A 27,713-nucleotide genomic window follows, 5' to 3' on the forward strand; every position below is an offset into this window, starting at 1 on the left:
GAATAAAAGTAGTGCGGTTCCTTGTTGTGATTGGTTAAGCAGTACAGGAAGTACCTGCCTCGGTTACATGTTTTTTTTCGCCTTTGTTTCATATATATATATATATAAATATACAACATGGCTGGATTATAGAATGGCCACCGCTGCGAATAGGACATATGCAAGGCGAGTTTAGTCCTGATTAAGAACATCCCAACAATACAGATGGAGTTGTTTTAGGGTTAGACGAGTCCCACGTTACGTTGTTTTAAAGATGCATAGTCTCACTAAAGTAACGCTGGTTTTAAATGGAATTGGGCGGCGGTGTGTTGCTATGAATCGTTTTTCAGGAGCAAGAATCATTTGCAGGGGACTCGCGTGTGCAGCAGAAGATGGGGAACATGAAATGAGCTTTATGATGTCATTATATCTGGAGGAGGAATGGTTGGGACCGCTATGGCATGGTCTTTAGGTGAGTCGAGGTGATCTCCTGAAGCTGCCAAGAGCCAGCCCAATCTGCCCCTACAGTTGCCCCCTCTAAACTTATTTCTATAGCCACAACATCATAAACCCCGCCCATGTCTACAATTTATCTAAATAAAATACAATTTTAAACTAAATCTTAACCACACTGCTAACCTTAAACCGAACCCTAACCTGAAGTTAAGCACATTTTTTTGCCAATTTTTACTTTGTCGCAGTGTCATCTGATTTTGTGGCTGTGTCATCTGATTTTGTGGCTGTGTCATCTGATTTTGTGGCTGTGTCATCTGATTTTGTGGCTGTGTCATCTGATTTTGTGGCTGTGTCATCTGATTTTGTGGCTGTGTCATCTGATTTTGTGTTTGTATAATCCGATTTTGTGTTTGTATAATCCGATTTTGTGGCTATAGAATTTAGTGGAAACCCCTCTAAAGTATTTGTCTTAGTTCTATGTTGCTTAAGTAAGGTATAATTAAAACAAACATGTAGAGGAACTTTTTAATTTATTGTTCTCTTTAAAACCACAAGTGGTGCCAAAATGTAGGCTATAACAATGCTTCACTGCTCTGAACATCATATCATTAGATAGTCTGTCTGTTTATCATTTTGGACGCAGCATCAATCAATTTCATAGATCCTCATTATTTTTGACAGGCACGGATCCAAGCTTGGAGGGGAAGAAGATTCTGCTGCTTGAGGCAGGCAACAAAAAGGTGATGGACAAGGTCCCAGACGCCTATAGTACCAGAGTCCGCTCCATCAGCCCAGGTTCTGCCACCCTCCTCAGTGGTACACAATTAGCAGCTCTGTTTTCCATTGGCAGCTAATAGCATCAGAAAAATTGCGGAAACCTCTCTGCCAGCAGATACACATGGCTACAATAGTATGAGGTTCATAAAGAACAGTAGGAGTGAATAGTTGTTTATATCCAGTTTGGTAGTCAATATTATTGTCAGGGTTGGTTTATCTAGTTAATATCGACAGTATATCAAATCCAATGACAACATAGCTCTTGTTTGGGTGGCCAGCTTGCTGTCTGATTAAGCCTATTTGAGGTGTGGCTCAGTAGAACAGGTTGTCAGGAAGTCGGTTAGGGATCAGTCCCATTCTGTCATGTCGCACATGCTTAGCAGGGATCATATCTGGCCTCTAGTCTACATCAGTCATTGATGGCATCCTCTAAACTATTATTCATGTCTCCTTGGGTTTTACTTGACACCCTGATAATGAACTGCATGTAAATAAGGAAGTGAAAGTAGTGATTTGGATACCCATCTCTATGTCATGCCCAGTTAAATTGACTTTGCCCACTTCATATCTCATTTGATCAAATTCCTTTTAAATATCTAATTTGATCAAATTCCTTTAACAAGTCATTATGGTGCTTGTATGCCTCATACATAATATTTCTACATTTTATAGATGAGCATCTTGTAGTATATAAAATAGTGTGTGTGCCTTTCAGGTGTTGGAGCATGGAATCACATTATGAACATGAGATGTAAGCCCTGTCAGAAGATGCAGGTCAGTTTTTGGAAACTCCACTCTACCACAAGCACTAAAGGTATTTTTTTAATTTGAAAAACCCTTTTGTGTAGATTGTTAGTTACACCACTATATACTTACTTCCTTGCGTCAGTAACTTGTCTGGCTATAGAATTTCAGGAAAATGTCATCTCCATTGCCATTTGACCTCCACTCAATCATGTACTTTGCTGAACGTGCTGTACAATGCCATTTTCCTCAGGAATCTATTTGTTCACAACAAAAAGGCAAACCCAATAGTGGTTTAAAACACGCATTTCGTTCATTCCTCGCCCTAATTTATACATCCTCATAGGCCATGCAAATGCAAGGGTGCTTTCAAACCCAAAAGACAGGAGGAGGTACATTTAAAAAGATGACCAAAACTCCCTGGCTTGGTGAAAGGTTTGGTTTTTCTTCTGGCCACAGTGGCAGAGTGTTTATTTATTAGGAGCACATTTAATAGGAAGAATAAATCTATTTGGCAGCTTTGACTAGGCACTCATTCTCTGTGTCTACTAATTATAAAGATTCATGTGACAAACAGGAGGCAGGAGATGAAAGATGACGGGATGTATGGATGTCAGCAGCAAAGTGACCCTGTTTTACAGCTGTGGGCACAGGCTGAGTCCCTTCTGTAAGATGTGGTCAGTTTGTATCAAAGACCAAACCTCAGGGTTTCACTCATGGCCAAGGATGTCATCATAAAATGCCATATGGTGATTGTGGTGATATACCTCTCCCATAATACCTTAACTGCTCTGCTCCTTTTTCTGCTTGTTTGTTTCCTGATGCATATTACAAGGATAGAGGAGCAGTGCGTTGAGGTTAACCTAAAAAAAGATCTTCACTATCCCAAAAAGTTAACTACTGTCTTAAAAAGGAAATATAACCTGAAATAGGGTTTTGAGAAAGGAAAGGTTTCCCTATGAGTCATTAGTAAGCCATTTCCAATGGTCTCTCCCTTGTCTGAGTGTTAGGATGGAAAGATAAACAGGTTTTAAAGCTCCCGTTTGGGGATTTCTCCTAGCAAAGAGGACAATAAGTACATAGCAACAAATTTCTTATCAACAGAAGTATTATTTTTCTCCAACTTAAAAACGACTTGCAGTTTGGTTTCATTAAATCTTTCAAGCAGCCAACCACTTGTCACAAGTTGCAAACCCACCACCATTAGTGGTTTTCTTGTAGAGTAAAACCCACTACTTTATGTTGGAAAAAAGTAGTTTAGCTGTGTTACTTCTGAAAGATAAGGTCTGTCACCTTGGTAGCAAGCCATCAGTCTTACATAAGCATAAACACTTTCTGCATTGCATGAACCGTTTCAGAAACCATCTCAGACAGTCTCAATTGTGAGCCACAATTATGTTTTCGTTCTGACTCTCAACTGTTTTGGGATACATGAACAAATATTTACTTGCTCAGTAATGTTAACTAATGTTTTACTGTAGCCTACTTATTTGTTGGGCCAAAAATGTTGCCATAAATCAACATCACTAATGACCTTTCATCGTGCTTCAGTAAACTTCCATAGAACCAGAAGGGTGTTGGTGACCTTCCTAGAACTTAGGTTGGTACTTGAAGTAGTGGCTGCCAAGTTCTGGCTGCAGATGAACAACTTTGATGTGTTCAGTTCAATGAGGCTGTGCTTCTTTGGCCGGCTAAATATAAGGAAAGGGGGTGCGTTTAAAGATAGAGTTGTAGACCACAGGGATAATTGGTCTCTCATTTAGGTTTGGGATGCCTGCTCAGATGCCCTGATTACATTCGATAAGGAGAACCTGCAGGACGAAATGGCATACATTGTGGAGAACGACATCATTGTGGCAGCCCTAACAAAACAGCTGGAGAATCTGTCTGGTAAGAAAAGCAGCTTCATGTACAGTCCAGTTGCATTGATGATTTTCACATGAAACCCTCTCTATGCACCAGCAGTGATGTGACTCTCCTTAGAAGACCTCTTGATTCCATTGACATCCTGTTAATGAGCACTGGGCCTGGCAGCTCATGTAATGTCACCACATTTGTTCCATCCTGTCCCTGTGTTTTATTTATTTGTACTTTCCCCAGTGTCTGTTTTTAAAGACCAGTGCAGCTCTTGGACACATCCAGATTTTTCCTGCTATTTCAATCAAGCGCCATATTCCCTGTGTGCCAGTTAAAGCACTCCATAGACCCAGTGCCATGGGAAGACACGTGCAGTGGTCCAGTGACCTATTTAATATTGACATGTGCTTCCACACCATGAGGATGCTAAAGTGCTGACGTTGTATTGTTGCTCAAATTAGACAGACTTTTTTGAGGTTCACAAATGAAACTTGAGCACTGCTGTGTGATCGACTGTAAAACTACGTATTTATAAACAGCCTTTTTAACATTTTGCACTAAACAGATTTTCCTTACGTGCATGAAGTTGGTCCTCTACTTTCTTTTTTCTTCCTTTGTTCATGATGTTTCTCTGCTTCTGAGGAAGTACATGAAAAGCATGCACTGAGCCAGCTGGTTTGTAGGAGCTCTGCTCTCCAATCACTGCAAGCCAATATTTGTCACGCGTTCAGGACTAGTAGTCAATCTGCGGATGGGAACCTCTTCAAGTGGGCAAAGCCAAGTGTAATTCCAGATCCTTTCTTGTTCAGGATGACTGGCTACTGATATTCCAAGAAGGTGGGAGTTTTTAGTGCAACCCCAGCATGCTGGCAGCAAGTGGAAAGTGTGGCATGGTCTGCTTGTAGATAAACACTATTAGTCAATCCTATGCGGCAAGCCAAGACCATTTAGAAGATTGTCAATGTGAGCCTCGGCAACTGGTCCCTGCCAGAGAGGGAAACCAATGGTGTTTTTACGAGGTGGTTTGTAGATCCTCCACCGCTTTAGTCACTTACAGCCAAACCTTACTCTCTTTTTTTCCTTTTTGGAGGGAACAAGTAGCAAAGCCTTAATTAGTGTGACCAATGCTGGTCCCTTTCTTGTTTAGTGAAAATAGGGGTACGCATTTGACCTAAAACAATTCTCTGTGGCGAACCCAGGCTCTGCTTTTGACCAGCTTTTTCTCTGTGTTTTGTTTGTCAGATCAGGTGAAGGTCCAGTACAAAACCAAAGTGGTAATGTACACTTGGCCCAAGTCTCACCAGGTAGCTGAATCCATCCCCTGGGTTCAGGTCACCCTGGCCAATGGACAGACATTTCAAAGCAAATTACTGGTCAGTCCAACAGCTGAGTAGTAACTCTTTTATTTTATGAATGTTGTGAATGTTATTGTTTTTTAGCATTTGACCATGATGCTCTAGGCTATAACCACTGTGATTGGCTGTTTTTCAGATTGGAGCAGATGGACCAAATTTGATGGTGAGGCAGGAGGCGGAGATACCTACGGTTAAGTGGAATTACGACCAATCAGCTGTTGTGGCTGTCCTGCATCTGTGAGATGTACATCTTACAACCTGTCAATTTCACCAACACACCATGTATTACCATATAATAACACCTAGAGGGATACTCTATTATTTTCATGTTTTACAGTATTTATCAAATGTATTTATAAAGCCCTTCTTACATCAGCTGATATCTCTGTACAGAAACCCAGCCTAAAACCCCAAACAGCAAGTATTGCAGGTGTAGAAGCACAATGGCTAGGAAAAATACAGCAGAGAGAGAAATGGATATCTGATATATCCATATGTGATATGAAAATAACATTTATGAATGGAAATGCTCTTGTTAAAAAACCAACATATGCACACTGTAAGTGCACCAATGAACCAGTTAGCCAATACCAATGGGTGCACTTGTCACTGTTCTCTATCTACACTACATCATACGTGTAGACAATGCCAACGTTGCCGGCCTAAAGTTGCTTTCCCAAGCCGGCTATTTTTACTGGTCCTGCCAATAGGGTCACCACGGTTCAGTCATGCTTGCTTTCAGGCCTGGTTCGCTAATTAAACCTGTGGTCTGCCAGTGTTGGTCATTACTGCATGGAATGGTTTTCAAACTTAGCTAATTCAACAGCATGGCCTGACCAGCTTCTTCTTTTAATTAGCAAGGCTCCTGTAATGCCGCCAAACCATTTTGTTAGAAAGGAAAAGTACACCCACTCTGCATTTCTGCTCTAGTTTGCATCTTTGTTAACTTCTTCTCTCTAATTGTCTACCACACCCCTCTCTATCTTTTCTGTACCGCCCCCTTCTCTGTCGGTCTATTCCTCTACCCTCTGTTTACTGCCTCTCTTTCTCTGTCTCTTCCTTTCTGGCTTGATCTCTTCCTCTGTCTCTCTCTTCCTCTCTCCCTTTGTGTCTCTCTCTGTCTCCCTCTATCTGTGTCGTCTCTGTCTGCCAGTGGCGTGGCAAGAATCGGCCCAAAAAGCCGGGTCATGTTCCTCCTGGGCATGGGCCACGCATCAGAGTACATCAGGCACTGGGTGGCCCTCATCGGGTAAGTCAACACTCATCCCTGTGGGACACTGAGTTATTGAACTTCACATCGGTTTGCCTTGGAAAATCATGACTTATAATTCACTTGGAATTTTGTAAATAAAAGGTTTATATACCCTTATTCTGTAAAGGTATAAAAGGGTCATAAAAACAATCATTATCGACTGCATCTAAAAAAATAGTTGGTTAATTCCTCAGCTCAATCATTGGTATTTCTGTCTATTTGAAGGGAATGCTTGCTCTGGTCCTACTCCGTAGATGTAGTGACTAGGTCCTACCCCGTAGATGTAGTGACTAGGTCCTACCCCGTAGATGTAGTGACTAGGTCCTACCCTGTAGATGTGGTGACTAGGTCCTACCCCGTAGATGTAGTGACTAGGTCCTACCCCGTAGATGTAGTGACTAGGTCCTACCCCATAGATGTAGTGACTAGACTAGGTCCTACCCCGTAAATGTAGTGACTAGGTCCTACCCCGTAGATGTAGTGACTAGGTCCTACCCCGTAGATGTAGTGACTAGGTCCTACCACGTAGATGTAGTGACTAGGTCCTACCCCGTAGATGTAGTGACTAGGTCCTACCCCGTAGATGTAGTGACTAGGTCCTACCCCGTAGATGTAGTGACTAGGTTTACATGGCGGGGGTCTTTAGTTTTCTTTGCAGGGATGCAGCACACCGTGTCCACCCTCTAGCTGGCCAAGGAGCCAACCTGGGCTTTGGGGATGTGGCCTGTCTCACTAACTTTAAGGATCTGGGTTAGTGACTATACTGAACAGATACAAAACACAGCAGACATAGCCAGTGGTTTCTCATAAGCTTTTTCCCATAACCCAAGCTAGGACGCTTGCTGTTTTCTTGATTATAAAAAGAACCGGCTTTCTTCCAAAGTTTATTCTTTTTTTTTCTCCCATTCTGCCAAGGACTGTATGTACATTGCTTTTTCATAGAAATGGAAATCCTGTCATGTGAATCTTTTATTAGTTTTATTTTGAAGTCAGAATAGCTCCAATGTATTCAAATCAAATGTATTTATTTAGCCCTTCGTACATCAGCTGATATCTCAAAGTGCTGTACAGAAACCCAGCCTAAAACCCCAAACAGCAAGCAATGCAGGTGTAGAAGCACGGTGGCTAGGAAAAACTCCATAGAAAGGCCAAAACCTAGGAAGAAACCTAGAGAGGAACCAGTCTATGTGGGGTGGCCAGTCCTCTTCTGGCTGTGCCGGGTGGAGATTATAACAGAACATGGCCAAGATGTTCAAATGTTCATAAATGACCAGCATGGTCCAATAATAATAAGGCAGAACAGTTGAAACTGGAGCAGCAGTACGGCCAGGTGGACTGGGGACAGCAAGGAGTCATCATGTCAGGTAGTCCTGAGGCATGGTCCTAGGGCTCAGGTCCTCCGAGAGAGAGAAAGAGAGAATTAGAGAGAGCACACTTAAATTCACACAGGACACCGAATAGGACAGGAGAAGTACTCTAGATATAACAAACTGACCCTAGCCCCCCGACACATAAACTACTGCAGCATAAATACTGGAGGCTGAGACAGGAGGGGTCAGGAGACACTGTGGCCCCATCCGAGGACACCCCCGGACAGGGCCAAACAGAGGGATATCTTCAACCACCAACTTACCATCCTGAGACAAGGCTGAGTATAGCCCACAAAGATCTCCGCCACGGCACAACCCAAGGGTATTGACTGAATGCAACAAAAATTAAAATAAAATGTTCACAGGACCAGAATATGAAACTCTTTCCTCCATGATATGTAACCCCTGGTGTTTTGCTCTACTCTGTGTTGTGTTATGCAGGGGCCATGTAACCCCGGGTGTTTTGCTCTACTCTGTGTTGTGTTATGCAGGGGCCATGTAACCCCTGGTGTTTTGCTCTACTCTGTGTTGTGTTATGCAGGGGCCACTCTGTGTTGTGTTATGCAGGGGCCATTGTAACCCCGGGTGTTTTGCTCTACGGGTGTTTTCTGTATTGTGTTATGCAGGGGCCATGTAACCCCTGGTGTTTTGCTCTACTCTGCTGCGGGTGTTTTGCTCTACTCTGCAGTTATGCAGGGGCCATGTAACCCCGGGTGTTTTGCTCTACTCTGTGTTGTGTTATGCAGGGGCCATGTAACCCCTGGTGTTTTGCTCTACTCTGTGTTGTGTTATGCGTTGTGCAGGGGCCATGTAACCCCTGGTGTTTTGCTCTACTCTGTGTTGTGTTATGCAGGGGCCATGTAACCCCTGGTGTTTTGCTCTACTCTGTGCTGCGTTGTGCAGGGGCCATGTAACCCCTGGTGTTTTGCTCTACTCTGTGCTGCGTTGTGAAGGGGCCATGTAACCCCTGGTGTTTTGCTCTACTCTGTGCTGCGTTGTGCAGGGGCCATGCAGCATCTGGAATATGAGGCGGAACGGCAGCGACACAACCTGCCCATGATGGCCGCCATCGACATGATGAAACGACTCTACTCAACTAACGCTGCCCATGTGGTTCTCTTACACACCTTCGGTCTGCAAGCCACCAACACACTACCAGCCATAAAAGTATGCTGTCTCTCTCTTTACTAAAGTGAACCCCCAACTCTTCGATCATACAACACTTGTTCAAGTAGAATTGATCACTTCTTGAACCCCCAAGGTTGGGTCATCTCTCAGCAGTAATCTCCACCTTGGCTTTGCCCATGACCCCACCCCACCCTCTTCTGATTACATGGCTTTTTACTTCAGCACTGCCTATAATTTCCATGGTCGAGAACCTACTACTACAGCAGCTAAGTTTAGCCCCAAATTTAGCGTTACCGAAAGTGTGTGGGTGGGGTGCAGGGCTGGCCCCGGGGCTGCGTTACAGCGGTATTGACTTGTGTTTTCACACCCCTTTTATTACAGACCGCTCATGTGAAATGGCTTTATTTCATACTAAGTGATTCAGACCAAAGCAACCGTAACTGGTTGTAAAGGCATTTCCCCCCTGGAGACCCAAAGTTATGCTTGACATTTTTCCATATTAAATGTTCAGTTTCCCAGTCTACAGATATCGCATACAGAGGTTTGTTGTGCCACTTTTTATGCAGACAGGAAAGATGCTAGTAATTGGATTTAGTAACACTAGCTAGTGCTATACGCATATGGATAAGTATGGATGGATGGATGGAAATGGATGTTGATCTCGTTCTTTGTCTCTCCAGGAGCAGAACATGGCGTTTGCAAGCGAGTGACACGTACACTGGTCCTGAAGTGGCAGTTTGACGGGACTCCAAAGATGATATGCCACTGTGACTTTGTGAATGGAATGTAAAGTGTAAATTAATAAAGTTGTATATTATGCTCTGTTATTACATGAACATCGCTATACCTGCATGTCTTTCTTTGTGTGTTGATGATTTTGGAAACTTCCAAGCATCATTCTGTATCACAGTTTCACAATCTGTTGGAATTTTTATGACAGAAAATTTGTTTCAGAAAACATGTATTTAAAATGTTTTGCAAATGTATTGAGAATGAAATGCATAAATATATAATTTACTTAAGTATTCACCCCCCTTGAGTCAATACTTTATAGAAACACCTTTGGCGGTGATTACATCTTTGAGTCGTCTTGAGTATGTCTGTATCAACTTGGCAGTTCTGGATTTGGGAATTTTTCTCCCAACTTCTCCCTCAAGTTCTGTTAAGTTAGATGGGGAGCGGCTGTGAACAGCAATCTTCAAGTCTTTCCACAGATTTTCAATGGGATTCAAGTCTGAGCTTTGGCTAGGCCACTCAAGGACTTTCACATTCTTGTTCAGAAGCCATTCCAGTGTTGCATTGGCTGTATGCTTGGGGTCATTGTCCTGTTGGAATGTAAGTCTTCACCCCCAGTCTGTTGTTTGCACAGGTTCTCATCAAGGACTCTCCCAGTCCCTGCCACTGAAAAGCATCCCTATAGCATGATGCTGCCACCACCATGTTTCACGGTAGGAAAGGTGTTCGTCGTGGGATGAACTGCCTGGTTTTCTCCAGACATAGCGCTTTCCATTCCAAATAGTAATATTTTTCTCTCATCAGACCACAGATTCTTTTGCCTTATCTGTCTTTCATGTGCCTTTTTGCAAACTTCAGGCATGCTGTCATGTGCTCTTTTTTTCAAGAGTGGCTTCCGTCTGGCTCTCTCCCTTAAAGCCCAGATTGGTGAAGTGCAGTAGATATTGTCCTTCTGGCAGGTTCTCCCATCTCAGCTAAGGAACTCTGTAGTTTGGTCAGTGTTCATTGGGTTCTTGGTCACCTACCTGACCAAGATCTTTCTTGTCTGGTTGATCAGTTTGGTCTGAATGCCAGCTCTAGGCAGAGTCTGGGTAGTTCCTTAGAAAGAAAATACACAGACAGGTGACCAAGAACCCAATCAAGTTGTAGCGACATCTCAAAGATGATCAATGGAAATTGGATGCATCTGACTCCAATTTGGAGCGCATAGCAAAGGGGTGTAAATACTTATGTAAATTAGATATTTCTGTATTTCATTTTCAATAAATTTGCTAACATTTCTAAAAATAAGTCTTCATGTTTCAGCCTTTCGTGTGTAGATAGGTGTGATTATTATTATTTATTTTTATTCAGGCTGTAACATGGAATAATTCAAGGTATGAATACTTTCTTAAGGCACTGTACCTGTACACCAAGTACACTTTTAATATTTTATTCAAACATACATTATACAAGTATGTTTTACTTGCACCAGGTTTTCATAAAATGTGATTTACATGATCAGTTATCCAGCAGTTCACCTTAACTTTGAACATTATGCAGCAGAAATAAAGTTCTCTTTTGCAAAGTCAAAGCAGTTACAGTCTGGTAAGTATTTTACTTATACAGGTTTACTTTGTAGTATTATATACAGCAGTAGTTATTGTACATATTTGCTACTGAACATATAGCGGCTATTGTTGAATAGGCTAATGCATTGCATTAGAGCAATTATACAGCGAAGTTCATTTTGTACAAATTGCACCAGCATTCAAAATAATCAGGATCTGAGATTTAAATATTTGTACAGTTCACAAGAAAATTCCAAACAGTATTAATAAGCATGTATGTGCCTTGCACCTAGAGCTATATCCGCACAACTGAAAGATATGGGTTTACGGTCTTTGATATACCTGACATGCTTCTTAGGCTGTATGTATCAGTCTATGGATGATATAGTACTAGAGGGATATTGAAATGACTGGTTGCTGAATACAGCCACAAGCCAAAGCTACATTGTAATTTGGAGAGGGTCATGTAGTCTTGCCACGGTTGATCGAACAATGACCATTTAGTGCTGCACTGTAGACAACACAAATAACACAGACTTTACCAACAGTCAGAAACACAAAGCACTCACTTTTCTGATTCAATTCAACTGGCCATTCTACACAAGGCCACAAATCTACTAAGGCTGCACTTTCAAAACATAGGCATCAACGTCATAACGTATGTATTCATATATCAAATGCAAGACATACTCAGTGAGAACACTACCATCTCACCCTCTGTGCTTTACTTGCCCCCTGAGTTGTGGCAAATTGGTCACCTCCTTTAACATTGATGAATATGTACAACTCTGTAGACAACATCCAACAGTTCTCAGCTACAGCATAGGCAGTTAAAGTGTTATGTGCAAAGTATGAGGGGAAACGTTTCTGTTTACTTAACTTCAATGATATATTGCTTAACTCTTGTGAGGGAAAATATCTTGTTCACCTGTCCTACAGTATGATGTACTGGAAATATATTTCCAGATAGAATGAGTTGCATTCAGAGCTATGACTGAAGGTTGCATTCCTGCAACTTATTTTCTCTCCAAATATTACACTGTACATTACAGTGCACTCCAGGACCACAGTAAGCACCAAAGTTCTCTAAATACCTGACTAGTTGCAGTGCTTCTAACAACTCTACATGCTCAAAGGTAGCCAAATAAGACTGCATTTCAGGTCAGACACCCCGAAGGAAGCGCATATACTGTATAAACGCTTGCTTTACAAAAATAAAGTCAACTCACTAATTATGGATGAAACATACAGTAGAAATAGCTGTCCTTCATTATAAAAAATATAGTGATTTCTTTGTCAACAGTTCTTGGATTATTTGCAGGAGGGTGCTGGGGACGGAGGGGAGGGGTTGGCTGGAAAAGCTTGGCAGTGCTGCTGAGCAGGTGGGAGGGATGGTCGGGGGGGTGCCCCCATTAACAGGCTGTCCCTCTCAGTGCTCGCAGGCAGGTAGAATAGCTGCCCTTAGTGGATGTTGAGGTTGTTGAAGTGATCGAATGTGGCTCCCAAGGCCCAACTTGTCTCAACATTGTTCACCTTCTTGGCGAGCTGTGGATCAGAACAAGAAAAAAAACATACAAAATAAACCATCATGTTAAGTTGACCTATTAACCTCTTGGTGCCTGTCCCCTCCCTGTGTGCCCAGTGACCTGTTCCTGACTGTCTCACCTGCAGCACTGTGTTGTCCTTGAAGCCAAAGCCCTCCTTCAACAGGCATGTGATATATGTCATATCCATGCAGAGGAAGGGGCTGATGGGACGGTACTTGGTCATCTTGTTGCACACTTAAACAAAAACAAGACGGCACTACATTAACAACTCACATACCACTGGCAGAAAGCAGAGAGCACAGGTGGGTGTATTTAGAGATATCTTGTGTCCTGTTCAAAGTGGGGTCAAGCAGCACACAACCTCTAACCCGTGTGCCACATTATAGAAAGCTGGTCATCTTGTTTTGTTTATTTAGTTTGTTTAGCTGACTGAGCAAGGGGGTGTGAGAAGAGTCAAGGGTCAACACATGTTGGTGAATCTGGGGGTGGGAGGCCGAGCCAAACAGACTAGCTGTACACAGCGTGTTTCTCTCAGTCTCAGCCCCCGGGTCGGGTTGGGTGTTGTGTGGCTGTCAGGTACAAGGTACAAGAGACAGAGCTCAGAGCTGCCCAGGTCAACTGCCTGCCAACCTGCCCAATGCCAGACGTGTTCATCGAGACCATGTGAAAGTGTTCTCACAATGCAAATAGACATTACATAACACACCAACTCACTCCTGCTAGCTGTAAATCTAGCACAACATGGGTATTTATTTTGCCACATACTCTAATGGATTAACCAAGGCTATTTTGTCCATCTAACGCGTCAGGACACTTTTCACATCACATTAGTCAATTATGTGTAAATGTCTTAGGTAAATGTCCAAGTGTATGTAGAATATTAATGTATTTGTGTATGCTCCAAGAACAGTTAAGAATCAGACATTTCATCTAATGGTCCTTGGTTATATTGGAAATGGCAGATGTGTGCCAATGTGCCAATGTTAGGTTAGCTGTGTCAAGAAGAAGTTTGGCCACTAACAAGGTTGAATATTTGTGTGAGTTCAAACAGCGTGTATTTTTGCAGGCAAACTTTGTGGGGTAAGGAACTGATATTTTGTGAAGCCTTGTGAGATTGTTGGAGTCTAAAATAAACACCAACAGTTCTTGATTGTACACTGTGTACTGTATCAATATAGTCAACATGTGTCTAAGAGAAAAGCCTAGGACTCTCTCACCTTCTTTGGCTCTCTTCTTGAAGTCCCTGACTTCTACCATACCACCCCGACTGCCATCTGGAAAACAAAAACAAGACTAGCTTACTTCTAGTGATCTGCTACAACAGTTGTCATTTCAGTTTTCCAAGCATAATCATGAAAAATGCAGTAAATGTATTTGAGTAGAAAACCATTAAACCATTATTTTTATTTAAACACTTCATATCATTGAGGTTTTACTGGATGCAGACTGAATGGGGATTTTGTAGCTGTCCTGCTCTGTGTGTCTTCTCACCAATGAGGCCTGACTCCACAGCTCTGTCGAAGTAGTAGGAGAAGGCGTAGAAGATGCTGCTGCCCTTTATCTCGAATGGCTGGTGCACGATGCCTTTCACCACCCTCATCACCTCATAGTAACACAGCTTGTACCCTGCATAGCCTGGAGAGAGATCACATCCTTAGTATCTAACACAAGCTGTACTCAATCTTCAAGGTAGGTATCATATTTAGATTACAGCGTTACGTCAGCTTTATGACAACAAAACACCCAATTCAGTTGTTATCAAGGATAATTCAAAATCAGCACCAACAATAAAATGTTTATTTTCAAATGAGAGTGAAATAACTGAGTTTGCTGCATGCTTGTGGTGGAATGCACTGGGAGACCCTGGAGCCTCTTTATGATGTCAAAATGGGGTTGAGGCTATGGGCTCTCAAGAGTGCGACACTCGAAAAACCCTAAAAGTACACTCACAGCATCCTGGGATTGGTTGGTTACAACCAGGGAAACCAAGTGCTGACAAGAGTAGCACTTAGCATAGGCCTGTTGGGTGATCTATTTTTACCACATAATTGTGAGCGGTCAACATCAAGCCTTTCGTTACACAGAGAAATAACATCTCTGGGACTAACCCAGTATCTTTTGGCTACATGACTGTGGTATGGGAGTGTTGCATTATTTGCGGAGTAAACTGACAATTTTCCTCTCATTTAAATACAAGGTTTGCTGTATTATAACTGTTGAAAGTCTGAGTGCAGAGAGAAAGAATGACAAAACATGCATTTTGCACCACAGTGCAGCTGGCTCCAGTGGAAAAATGTTCCCAACTCTTACTCAACTAAACTCTTACATTGAGCTATCGGAGACAGAATAATTGATTTCTAGATTAGAGGATTATTTTTTTAAATGATGTTATCGAAATGGTATGTTTTATTTTGAGCTTACCATCAGGAATTCCGCTAACTTTGTAAGTGATTCCACCAAAAGTCCAGTCCTCTCTGAACTTCTTGGGTAGACAGGAGCTTGTGAAAACTTTCCACTCCAGACCTGAAAGAATAAACCAGATTGGTTATAGGATTGTCCATTGTCCCCCCGAGGATGACATTTAAATAGTGTCTGATTTATAGAAATCTTAAGTGTGTCTTGCAGCATTATACAAATCTATTCATCTGTCATGAACAGATGAATGACTGCAGATAAGCTTGCATATCTAAGTAAATATGCCCATTTTAAATTACCATCAGCTCCCAAAGCCCCAAGAGTTGCCAATCGCGCAGCTACAAGTCCATTTCCAAGGTAGCTGAATGAGGACAGAAATTCAGAATACATTCATGACCATGCCAAAGTAATGTGAGTATACTGTTTTGCATTGTATGCCATGACATATAAAGTACCTGCTGTGTAGCAATGGTTGATTACAAACCTGTGAGTGTAGAGCTGTAGAGTGTTATTGAACATGTTGATGTTGGCAATGTAACTGGCTGGGGCGGTGAACACTGTTTTCTATGGGAACAGAGAGAGGTGTTCAGTAATATGTCATGAAATAGCAATAGTTCTCTCAATCTTTGCAAAATGTCACTAACAGTGGAGTTCAGTTGAACATTTACCTTTGATTTTGGAAGGAAAGTGATCTGGGTAGATCCTCCACCCAAGTCCAGGATACCCACTGTCTTCCTGGTCTTGGCATACAAGTGACCTAAAGCAAACAGATGGAAAGTCAAACACACAGAATTGGAAATAGAAAACTATAGACAGGATGCTATCCATCATCAACATTATAAACAGAAAGTAGAACATACACGTACTGTACATTGACCACATACTGCATTTAGCATTCATTCATATTCCAACCACCCGCCTGAGACAAAGACTGGCATTCTAACAGATACAGTGGGGCAAAAAAATATTTAGTCAGCCACCAATTGTGCAAGTTGTCCCACTTAAAAAGATGAGAGGCCTGTAATTTTCATCATAGGTACACTTCAACTATGACAGACAAAATGAGAAAAATCACAGTAAATCACATTGTAGGATTTTTAATGAATTTATTTGCAAATTATGATGGAAAATAAGTATTTGGTCAATAACAAAAGTTTATCTCAATACTTTGTTATATACCCTTTGTTGGCAATGACAGAGGTCAAAGGTTTTCTGTAAGTCTTCAAAAGGTTTTCACACACTGTTGCTGATATTTTGGCCCATTCCTCCATGCAGATCCCCTCTAGAGCAGTGATGTTTTGGGGCTGTTGCTGGGCAACACGGACTTTCAACTCCCTCCAAAGACTGGCTAGGCCACTCCAGGACCTTGAAATGCTTCTTACGAAGCCACTCCTTCATTGCCTGGGCAGTGTGTTTGGGATCATTGTCATGCTGAAAGACCCAGCCACGTTTCATCTTCAATGCCCTTGCTGATGGAAGGAGGTTTTCACTCAAAATCTCACAATACATGGCCCCGTTCATTCTTTCCTTTACACGGATCAGTCGTCCTGGTCCCTTTGCAGAAAAACAGCCCCAAAGCATGATGTTTCCACCCCCATGCTTCACAGTGGGTATGGTGTTCTTTGGATGCAACTCAGCATTCTTTGTCCTCCAAACACGACGAGTTGAGTTTTTACCAAAAAGTTATATTTTGGTTTCATCTGACCATATGACATTCTCCCAATCTTCTTCTGGATCATCCAAATGCTCTCTAGCAAACTTCAGATGGGCCTGGACATGTACTGGCTTAAGCAGGGGGACACGTCTGGCACTGCAGGATTTGAGTCCCTGGCGGCGTAGTGTGTTACTGATGGTAGGCTTTGTTACTTTGGTCCCAGCTCTCTGCAGGTCATTCACTAGGTCCCCCCTTGTGGTTCTGGGATTTTTGCTCACCATTCTTGTGATCATTTTGACCCCACGGGGTGAGATCTTGCGTGGAGCCCCAGATCGAGAGAGATTATCAGTGGTCTTGTATGTCTTCTATTTCCTAATAATTGCTCCCACAGTTGATTTCTTCAAACCAAGCTGCTTACCTATTGCAGATTCAGTCTTCCCAGCCTGGTGCAGGTCTACAATTTGTTTCTGGTGTCCTTTGACAGCTCTTTGGTCTTGGCCATAGTGGAGTTTGGAGTGTGACTGTTTGAGGTTGTGGACAGGTGTATTTTTATACTGATAACAAGTTCAAACAGGTGCCATTAATACAGGTAACGAGTGGAGGACAGAGGAGCCTCTTAAAGAAGAAGTTACAGGTCTGTGAGAGCCAGAAATCTTGCTTGTTTGTAGGTGACCAAATACTTATTTTCCACCATAATTTGCAAATAAATTCATTAAAAATCCTACAATGTGATTTTCTGGATTTTTTTTCTAATTTTGTCTGTCATAGTTGAAGTGTACCTATGATGAAAATTACAGGCCTCTCTCATCTTTTTAAGTGGGAGAACTTGCACAATTGGTGGCTGACTAAATACTTTTTTGCCCCACTGTATACAGGGCCTTCAGAAAGTATTCAGACCCCCTTCACCTTTTCCACATTTTGTTACGTTACAACCTTATTCCAAAATGGATTAAATAAAACAAATTCTACGTCAATCTACACACAATACCCCATATTGACAATGCGAATGTATTAAAAATAAAAAACGGAAATATCACATTTACATAAGTATTCAGACCTTTTACTCAGTACTTTGTTGAAGCACCTTTTTACGCAGCGATTACAGCCTTGAGTCTTCAAATCAAATTTTATTGGTCACATACACATGGTTAGCAGATGTTATTGTGAGTGTAGCTGTCACGCCCTGGTCGAAATATATTGTGTTTATCTTCATTTATTTGGTCAGGCCAGGGTGTGGCATGGGTTTTTGTATGTGGTGTGTTGGTATTGGGATTGTAGTTTAGTGGGGTGTTCTAGTTAAGTCTATGGCTGTCTGAAGTGGTTCTCAATCAGAGGCAGGTGTTTATCGTTGTCTCTGATTGGGAACCATATTTAGGCAGTCATATTCTTTGAGTGTTTCGTGGGTGATTGTCCTTAGTGTCCTGATGTCCTTGTTCTGTGTTAGTTTACACAAGTATAGGCTGTTTCGGTTTTCGTTACGTTCATTACGTTTATTGTTTTGTAGTGTTTGTGTTTAGTGTGTTTGTCATTAAACATGAATCGTAATCTACACGCCGCATTTTGGTCCGACTCTCCTTCACCACAAGAGAACCGTTACAGTAGCGAAATACTTGGGCTTCTAGTTCCAACAGTGCAGCAATATCTAATAAGTAATCTAACAATTCCACAACAACTACCTAATACACACAAATCTAAGTAAAGGAATGGAATAAGAATATATACATATAAATATATGGATGAGAAGTGACCGAGCGGCATAGGCAAGTTGCAATAGATGGTATAAAATACAGTATATACATATGAGATGAGTAATGCAAGATATGTAAACGTTATTAAAGTGGCATTATTAAAGTGACTAGTGATGCATTTATTAAAGTGGCTAATGATTTCAAGTCTGTATTTAGGCAGCAGCCTCTCTGTGTTAGTGATGACTGTTTAACAGTCTGATAGCCTTGAGATAGAAGCTATATTTCAGTCTCTCAGTCCCAGCTTTGATGCACCTGTACTGACCTCACCTTCTGGATGGTAGCGGGGTGAACAGGCAGTGGCTCAAGTAGTTGTTGTCCTTGATGATCTTTTTGGCCTTGCTGTGACATCGGGTGATGTAGGTGTCCTGGAGGGCAGGTAGTTTGCCCCCGGTGATGCGTTGTACAGACCGTACCACCCTCTGGAGAGCCCTGCGGTTGTGGGCGGTGCCGTTACCGTACCAGGCAGTGATACAGCCCGACAGGATGCTCTGAGTTGTGCATCTGTAAAAGTTGTGAGGGTTTTAGGTGACAAGCCAAATTTCTTCAGCCTCCTGAGGTTGAAGAGGTGCTGTTGCGCCTTCACCACACTGTCTGTGTGGGTGGACCATTTCAGTTTGTCCGTGATGTGTACGCCAAGGAACATAAAACTTCCCACCTTCTCCACTGCTGTCCCATCGATGTGGATAGGGGGGTGCTCCCTCTGCGTTTTCCTGAAGTCCACGATCATCTCCTTTGTTTTGTTGACATTGTATGAGAGGTTGTTTTCCTGACACCACACTCCCGAGTGCCCTCACCTCCTCCCTATAGGCCGTCTCGTCATTGTTTTTAATCAAGCCTACTACTGTTAGGTCGTCTGCAAACTTGATGATTGAGTTGGAGGCGTGCTTGGCTAAGCAATCATGGGTGAACAGGGAGTACAGGAGGGGGCTGAGCATGCACCCTTGTGGGGCACCAGTGCTGAGATTCAGCAAAGTGGAGGTATTGTTTCCTACCTTCACCTGGGGGTGGCCCGTCAGGAAGTCTAGGACCCAATTGCACAGGGCAGGGTTGAGACCGAGGGCCTCAAACTTAATGATGAGCTTGGAGGGTACTATGGTGTTGAATGCTGAACTGTAGGCAATGAACAGCATGCTTATATATGTATTCCTCTTGTCCAGATAGGATAGGACAGTGTGATGGCGACCTATTAGGGCGGTACACAAATTGAAGTGGGGTGACAGGTAAGGTGGAGGTGATTTGATCCTTGACTAGTCTCAAAGCACTTCATGATGACAGAAGTGAGTGCTACGGGGCGATAGTCATTCAGTTCAGTTACATTTGCCTTCTTGGGTACAGGAACAATGCTGGCCATCTTGAAGCATGTGGGGACAGCAGACTGGGATAGGGGGAGATTGAATACGTCCGTAAGCACACCAGCCAGCTGGTCTGCGTATGCTCTGAGGACGCCACTAGGGATGCCGTCTGGGCTGACAGCCTTGCGAGGGTTAACACCTTTAAATGGCTTACTCACGTCGGCCACGGAGAAGGTGAGCCCACAGTCCTTGGTAGTGGGCCACGTCGGTAGCACTGTATTATCCTCAAAGTGGGCAAAGAAGGTGTCAAGTTTGTCTGGAAGCAAGACGTCAGTGTCCGTGATGTGGCTGATTTTCTTTTTGTCGTCTGATTGTCTGTAGACCCTGCCACATACGTCTCATGTCTGAGCCATTGAATTGTGACTTCACTTTGTCCCTGTATTGACATTTCGCTTGTTTGACTGCCTTGCGGAGGGAATAACTACACTGTTTGTATTTGGCCATATTCCCAGTCACCTTTCCATATTTATATGCGGTGGTCCGCGCTTTCAGTTTTGCATGAATGCCGCCATCTATCCACAGTTTCTGGTTAGGGTAGGTTTTAATAATCAGTGGGTACAACATCTCCTTTGCACTTCCTTATAAACTCAATCAGCGTGTATAGTCCTTATCACGGGTACATCCTGTTTGAGTTTCTGCCTATAGGAAGGGGAAAGCAAAATGGAGTCGTGGTCAGATTTGCCGAAAGGAGAGTGGGGGAGGGCCTTGTATACATTGCGGAAATTAGAGTAGCAGTCTTCTTGAGTATGACGCTACAAGCTTGGCACACCTGTGTTTGGGGATTTTCACTCATTCTTCTCTGCAGATGCTCTCAAGCTCTGTCAGGTTGGATGTGGAGCGTCACTGCACAGCTATTTTCAGGTCTCTACAGAGATGTTCGATCAGGTTCAAGTCTGAGCTCTGGCTGGGCTACTCAAGGACATTCAGAGACTTGTCCCGAAACCACTCCTGTGTTGTCTTGGCTGTGTGCTTAGGGTGGTTGCCCTGTTGGAAGGTGAACCTTCGCCCCCAGTCTGAAAGCAGGTTTTCATCAAGGATCTCTCTGTACTTTTCTCCCTTCATCTTTCTCTTGATCCTGACTAGTCTCCTAGTCACTGCAGCTGAAAAACATCCAAACAGCAAGATGCTGCCACCAACATGCTTCACCGTAGGGATGGGGCCAGGTTTCCTCCAGATGTGACATTTGGCATTCAGGCCAAAGAGTTCAATCTTGGTTTCATCAGACCAGAGAATCTTGTTTCTCATGGTCTGAGAGTCATTTAGGTGCCTTTTGGTAAACTTCAAAGCAGGCTGTCATGTGCCTTTTACTGAGGAGTGACTTCCGTCAGGCCACTCTACTATAAAGGCCTGATTGGTGGAGTGCTGAAGAGATGGTTGTCCTTCTGGAAAGTTATCCGATCTCCACAGAGGAACTCTGGAGCTCTGTCAGAGTGACCATCGGGTTTTTGGTCACCTCCGTGAACAAGTCCCTTCTCCCCCGATTGCCCAATTTGGTCGGGCGACTAGCTCTAGGAAGAGTCCTGGTAGTTCCAAACTTCTACCATTTAAAAATTATTGAGGCCACTGTGTTCTTGGGGACCTTAAATGCTGCAGACATTGTTTGGTACCCTGCCCCAGATCTGTGCCTCAACACAACCCTGATTCAGAGCTCTGCAGACAATTCCTTTGACCTCATGGCTTTGTTTTTGCCCTGACATTCACTGTCAACTGTGGGACCAGACAGGTGTGTGCTTTTCCAAATCATGTCCAATTAATTGAATTTACCACAGGTGGACTCCAATCAAGTTGTAGAAATATCTCAAGGATGATCAATGGAAACAGGAAGCACCTGAGCTCAATTTCAAGTAACATAGCAAAGGGTCTGAGTACTTATGTAAATAAGGTACTTCTGTTTTTTATTTTCAATACATTTGCAAAAATGTATAAAAACTTTTTTTGCTTTGTCATTGTGGGGTATTGTGTAGATTGATGGGGAAAAATATGTATTTAAACCATTTTAGAATAAGGTTGTAACGTAACAAAATGTGGAAAAAGGGAGGGGATCTGAATACTTTCTGAATGCACTGTAGGTCTGTGGCCATCGAGAGGAAGAAAAAGGCTATTGTTTGGGCCATAGGATAGGTTTGAAAAGAAATCGCCTCTTATTACACAAACACTGCGTGAAAATTGAGGGAATTTTACATCCCATCGTGACCAGATGGTGGCCAACATGACTCAATACAAGACAGTCAGACAAAGACAGGAGTCTTTCACTGCCCGGCAACTGTGTACAGTGTAAACCTCAGAAATGACCCCCCTGACCATTAACACCACCTTAGCAAAACATGAGCAATGCCTTACCTGTCAAAAAGTTCACCGTTACCCAGGCCAGGACTCCTACGAGAGAGAGTAGATGGAGAGAGTGTTAACATTCCCTTGAACAGAATCATGTGCAATTGTTGCCTTTGTAGTCTTGTAGTTGGAAGTACTGATACATATTGCCATTTGAACACATGCATAGAGGACAGACTGAACTGTCAGTTCAGAGATTGGAGTTTTTTTAAATATAATTTAGCAGCTGTGCTACATTAGTAATATTTGTCTGACATGGATAGACCAACCCAGGTAATTACGACTGTCTCAGATCTCATGTTATGGTTCTCATAAAGTGAGTCTAATGAATTGCACATCTGATGAAACAGGAGTTAGTGCGTGTGTCTTAATGAGTGATGTGGAGGATCACTTAATATTGGGCGTGGGAAGGGAACTCAGACAAGGTTATTTAGTTGCTCTATGAGGTAGCAATAGAGCTCTTATGAGGAAAGAGTTGGTATATACAGTGGGGCAATAAAGTATTTAGTCAGCCACCAATTGTGCAAGTTCTCCCACTTAAAAAGATGAGAGAGGCCTGTAATTTTCATCATAGGTACACTTCAACTATGACAGACAAAATGAGAAAAAAAATCCAGAAAATCACATTGTAGGATTTTTAATGAATTTATTTGCAAATTATGGTGGAAAATAAGTATTTGGTCAATAACAAAAGTTTATCTCAATACTTTGTTATATACCCTTTGTTGGCAATGACAGAGGTCAAACGTGTTCTGTAAGTCTTCACAAGGTTTTCACACACTGTTGCTGGTATTTTGGCCCATTCCTCCATGCAGATCTCCTCTAGAGCAGTGATGTTTTGGGGCTGTTGCTGGGCAACACGGACTTTCAACTCCCTCCAAAGATTTTCTATGGGGTTGAGATCTGGAGACTGGCTAGGCCACTCCAGGACCTTGAAATGCTTCTTACGAAGCCACTCCTTCGTTGCCCGGGCGGTGTGTTTGGGATCATTGTCATGCTGAAAGACCCAGCCACGTTTCATCTTCAATGCCCTTGCTGATGGAAGGAGTTTTTCACTCAAAATCTCACGATACATGGCCCCGTTCATTCTTTCCTTTACACGGATCAGTCGTCCTGGCCCCTTTGCAGAAAAACAGCCCCAAAGCATGATGTTTCCACCCCCATGCTTCACAGTAGGTATGGTGTTCTTTGGATGCAACTCAGCATTCTTTGTCCTCCAAACATGACGAGTTGAGTTTTTACCAAAAAGTTATATTTTGGTTTCATCTGACCATATGACATTCTCCCAATCTTCTTCTGGATCATCCAAATGCTCTCTAGCAAACTTCAGACGGGCCTGGACATGTACTGTCTTAAGCAGGGGGACACGTCTGGCACTGCAGGATTTGAGTCCCTGGCGGCGTAGTGTGTTACTGATGGTAGGCTTCGTTACTTTGGTCCCAGCTCTCTGCAGGTCATTCACTAGGTCCCCACCGTGTGGTTCTGGGATTTTTGCTCACCGTTGTAATCATTTTGACCCCACGGGGTGAGATCTTGCGTGGAGCCCCAGATCGAGGGAGATTATCAGTGGTCTTGTATGTCTTCCATTTCCTAATAATTGCTCCCACAGTTGATTTCTTCAAACCAAGCTGCTTACCTATTGCAGATTCAGTCTTCCCAGCCTGGTGCAGGTCTACAATTTTGTTTCTGGTGTCCTTTGACAGCTCTTTGGTCTTGGCCATAGTGGAGTTTGGAGTGTGACTGTTTGGGGTTGTGGACAGGTGTCTTTTATACTGATAACAAGTTCAAACAGGTGCCATTAATACAGGTAACGAGTGGAGGACAGAGGAGCCTCTTAAAGAAGAAGTTACAGGTCTGTGAGAGCCAGACATCTTGCTTGTTTGTAGGTGACCAAATACTTATTTTCCACCATAATTTGCAAATAAATTCATTTAAAATCCTACAATGTGATTTTCTGGATTTGTTTTCTAATTTTGTCTGTCATACTTGAAGTGTACCTATGATGAAAATTACAGGCCTCTCTTATCTTTTTAAGTGGGAGAACTTTGACAATTGGTGGCTGACTAAATACTTTTTTGCCCCACTGTACTAATCACCTGGTTTGACAATACTGCAGTGTTTTGCTAATCTAAACAATGTCTGCAATTAAAAGATTGAATGAGTTTCACTCTTTACCAACATAACCAAAATACCAAAGTAGCGTAAAATAAAATTAGAGAGATGTTGGTGACATACCAACATAATGGCATACCTTCATTTGTTCCATTCATTATGGAGACACTGTTGTTTGGTACAAAGAAGGGGGACTCGCCAAAGACTTCCCGAACCTACATAGACAATTTATGGTGAGAGTGCATATTAACAAAGAACATCCTGAAGAAAGACAATAAGAACAAAACATGAAGCTAAAATACCATTATATCTCTTTTATCTAGACTCAGGAATCATTCATTTGTCTGAGAATGATGGAATTCAAAAACCACAAGCATAGCTAGAGTAGCTGCATTAATTTAATAATTCAATTTAATATTTCAATTGACATATTCCACTACATTTTGCACAGTGATGGCCACCAAAAAGTCAGAAGAGTTTTCCCCGTTCTTTCAAGGACACTTGTAAGCACTTAGCGGTTTCTCGACCCTATCCTTGGCGGGACGGGTCATCCCTGTGCCAAACTGTCTGAGGGTAGAGAAAACGTGCATACCTCATCCAGCAGAGCATTAGCCTTCTCCACGGGTAGGAGGCGGAGCCCGGCTGTGGCTTTCAGGACCACCGGGGTCTGCTTCCACTCATGCTCTGGCACCGTCTTCTTGGCCACCTTCAGCAGCGCTCTGATCGTGTTCCCACCCTGAATGGGATAACAGGCATTAACAGATGAGCATGGTCGCCACTGGAACACTCAGCATATCCGTGACCAAACTAGGCTGATATGGATATTTCAACAGTGAATTAAGTATATAACGGCATTAACATATTCAGTTGATTAAAGGGTTGATATGTTTGCCCACATATGCTGTTCACATCAGGTTTGTAAAATGTAGATCAAGAAAGTAAAGATCAGACGTAGTGATAGCATCAGCAGAATCAGTTCATGTAATTATACGGTCTACATCACATTGCAGACTGTAATGTGGACTGTGGACAAACCTCCTAATTCCCCCAATCCCTAAATGAGAAAATGATAGACATGATACATACCTCTTCAGGCTTATCTTTATAGGCAGACAGACCAGGCTTCACTGCATGATACATCTCATTGTCCAGAACTGGCAGCTCAACTAAAAAGAGAAACAGTGGATGCATTCAAATGTCAAACAAGATGAACATGTGAAATAATAGAATTCTGTTGCATTTAGGTCTGCTTTTAAATTAGCTTTGTTGCCTCAATCACTCCATTACTTTACAATCGCTGATGTTTAGACAGAGTAAATACAAAAACAAATTCCCTTCGAGAGTCCATTGGAGGTCTGTTTTTAGGGATTTCAGTCACACTAACTACAACTCAGCTTGCTCTCTCCCCATGCTGACGGCACATGCTTGTGTTTACACCACTGAGCGAATGACCCAACAGCAAACAGACTCTCTGGGAGACCGCTGAGAGTAACGCCCTATTGGCTCCTGAGGCAGAGAGTGAATGAGATAGACAGAAAGAGAGAGAAAGCACTCACCAGGGTCTTTCTGAATAAACTTGTAGATGTGGATACGGGTGCCTGTGCTCCCAGCATCGAACATGATCCCATAGAAAGTGCGGCTGTTGACAGGTTGGGAGACCTCAGGCAAGACTTCAGGCAGGAGGCTTTCGGGCAGGAGGTTTTCGGGCAGGAGGTTTTCCATGTTAGCAGAGTGTTCGTGGTGGACTGTCTGGCGGTGATAGTAGGTTGCCTCCGCTTGGAAGTTCCAAGCCAGAACCCACATGCACATTACTGTAAGGATTAGCATCTGAAGAGACATCGTTTAACACCCGAAGAAACACTGATGTTTTTTTTAAAGCTAAGCAAAACACGTTACAGTGCCTTTTTCAAGTTAGTCTTCAGAGGAGCAGCACAAAATGCAGTGGCAGCAGCTTGCAGAGGTGATGAGAGGGAGGCAACCGGAGAGGCAAAGGCAGTGGGTAGCAATGCACACTCAGGACTGTCTGGTCATCTGTTTACAGTATATAAAGACATAAGGGCTTGGTGTGGGGCCACACCATCATAGGCCATCCACCAATCATGTTGCGTTCCATCTCAGTTCCTTCAAGAGTCCCCCCTTCCGAAAGAGCTTAATACTGAATACCTGCTTATCAGAAGATTTTATTCCTAAACCTGGTAACACTAAACCATTTTTTTTTCTTAATCTTTAGTGTGCAAACTGGAGCCAAAAATCCCCCTAAAAGAAGAAAGAGGATATATCAAGACATCAATACGACTGGCTTGCAGAAACTTGCAGCAATGTTCTTAAAATACATTTTATTGGTGTATTTAATTAAGACTTACATGCAAACTTGCCGATTACAAAAATTCCTCCCCTGTATCTTGACTTTTACATGCACACTTCAGTTACTTAAATTTTCCTGAATTTGCTTAATTAGCATGATGTCAGAAATAAGTTATTTTATAGTAGATTACTTATTTAAAACTCATGTTGCTTGCACTCATTAGTATTTTGAAACAAAACTTTATAACTAAATATAAATATAATAGTTATTTCATAACAGATTCAAATGTTTGTTTTTCTAGTCTTAGTTTTAAAAAAGTGTATAAAGAAAAGTAGACAATCTAATATACTTTGGGACTCTATGGTGAGGATATAAAATGGCATTCAAATCATTCAAATTAGGAAACCCCAAATGCTTCAGCAGAATTTGGAAATTTAGACGGAAAATATTAGTCGTTGCGGGGTAGAGGAGTTGCAAGATGGATTGTGCATTACTACCTGACAGCCAAAGTTGCGACAGCCAAGATCATTTTCTCTGGGTATGCACAAGTCATTTTTGCGTGTACTACATTCCGAACCTATCATGACGTGTGAAAATGACCACATTAAAACATATGCTGCAACCCTTTAAACCCCAACCAACCTTTCACAAGAGATGTGCAGATGCAACTTGCACTTCAACTTACATAAATGCTGAAAGAATGTAAGCAATAATCTCACTCCTACTCATCCCTGTGCTAACCACAAGCTTTCCTAGGAAAGAAATTTAAAGCAAGTTTCACAGGAGAGACCATGAAAAGCATGAGTGGCTGCTCTCAGTTTTAGGTCTGTGGTTGCCTGGTTGGCAGGCGTCTTTAACCAGTCTATCAGCAAAAGTATTCTGATGTACTGTTCAAAGTTTCCAGGTGGGAGAGAGGCAATAACGATGCGCTACTGCAGCTCAGCAAAGAGGCCCTTCTAACTCAGAGACCTCATATGAACTAAGCTTTGCACCAGAGTGAGATTTCCTTCACTCAGTCCCCACGAGAAGCTGCAGCAACAGTGAAC

At 42.5% G+C, this 27,713-nt stretch overlaps 2 protein-coding genes across 3 annotated transcripts; one reads left to right on the forward strand and one right to left on the reverse strand.

Moving 5' to 3' along the window:
• Window positions 1-51: 51 nt before the first annotated feature.
• On the forward strand, window positions 52-9,943 carry LOC112233186 (ubiquinone biosynthesis monooxygenase COQ6, mitochondrial). Of its 2 annotated transcripts, XM_024400637.2 has the most exons (8): window positions 52-451; window positions 1,117-1,230; window positions 1,928-1,986; window positions 3,720-3,846; window positions 5,056-5,186; window positions 5,305-6,417; window positions 8,794-8,957; window positions 9,599-9,943. In XM_024400637.2, the coding sequence occupies exons 1-6, from the start codon at window positions 421-423 to the stop codon at window positions 5,407-5,409; spliced, it is 567 nt and encodes a 188-aa protein (XP_024256405.1). In that variant the 5' UTR covers window positions 52-420; the 3' UTR covers window positions 5,410-6,417; window positions 8,794-8,957; window positions 9,599-9,943. The 2 variants fall into 2 exon arrangements, with proteins under 2 accessions (XP_024256405.1, XP_024256406.1); XM_024400638.2 differs by lacking the exons at window positions 8,794-8,957; window positions 9,599-9,943 and adding an exon at window positions 7,067-7,514.
• Window positions 9,944-11,230: 1,287 nt separating this feature from the next.
• LOC112261764 (ectonucleoside triphosphate diphosphohydrolase 5-like) lies at window positions 11,231-26,396 on the reverse strand. The gene is made up of 13 exons (XM_024437360.2): window positions 25,919-26,396; window positions 25,449-25,528; window positions 24,955-25,098; window positions 24,502-24,577; window positions 22,260-22,295; window positions 15,834-15,922; window positions 15,650-15,729; window positions 15,465-15,526; window positions 15,172-15,273; window positions 14,242-14,385; window positions 13,968-14,024; window positions 12,869-12,984; window positions 11,231-12,748 (listed from the first exon to the last, which is right to left on the reverse strand). Exons 1-13 carry the CDS (start codon window positions 26,199-26,201, stop codon window positions 12,665-12,667), a joined length of 1,353 nt encoding a protein of 450 aa, XP_024293128.1. The 5' UTR covers window positions 26,202-26,396; the 3' UTR covers window positions 11,231-12,664.
• Between the last annotated feature and the right edge of the window lie 1,317 nt (window positions 26,397-27,713).

The sequence above is a fragment of the Oncorhynchus tshawytscha genome, linkage group LG11 (genome assembly GCF_018296145.1).
Source record: "Oncorhynchus tshawytscha isolate Ot180627B linkage group LG11, Otsh_v2.0, whole genome shotgun sequence".
Lineage (NCBI taxonomy): Eukaryota > Metazoa > Chordata > Actinopteri > Salmoniformes > Salmonidae > Oncorhynchus > Oncorhynchus tshawytscha.

Coding starts and splice junctions, on each gene's coding strand:
- LOC112233186 (XM_024400637.2), top strand. CDS start 421: ATGGTTGGGACCGCTATGGCATGGTCTTTAG. Junction 1,987..3,719: donor AGCCCTGTCAGAAGATGCAG/GTCAGTTTTTGG, acceptor TCTCTCATTTAG/GTTTGGGATGCCTGCTCAGA. Junction 5,187..5,304: donor CATTTCAAAGCAAATTACTG/GTCAGTCCAACA, acceptor GCTGTTTTTCAG/ATTGGAGCAGATGGACCAAA.
- LOC112261764 (XM_024437360.2), bottom strand. CDS start 26,201: ATGTCTCTTCAGATGCTAATCCTTACAGTAATGTGCATGTGGGTTCTG. Junction 25,099..25,448: donor ATAAAGATAAGCCTGAAGAG/GTATGTATCATG, acceptor TATCCCATTCAG/GGTGGGAACACGATCAGAGC. Junction 15,730..15,833: donor CTTTCCTTCCAAAATCAAAG/GTAAATGTTCAA, acceptor CTGTTCCCATAG/AAAACAGTGTTCACCGCCCC.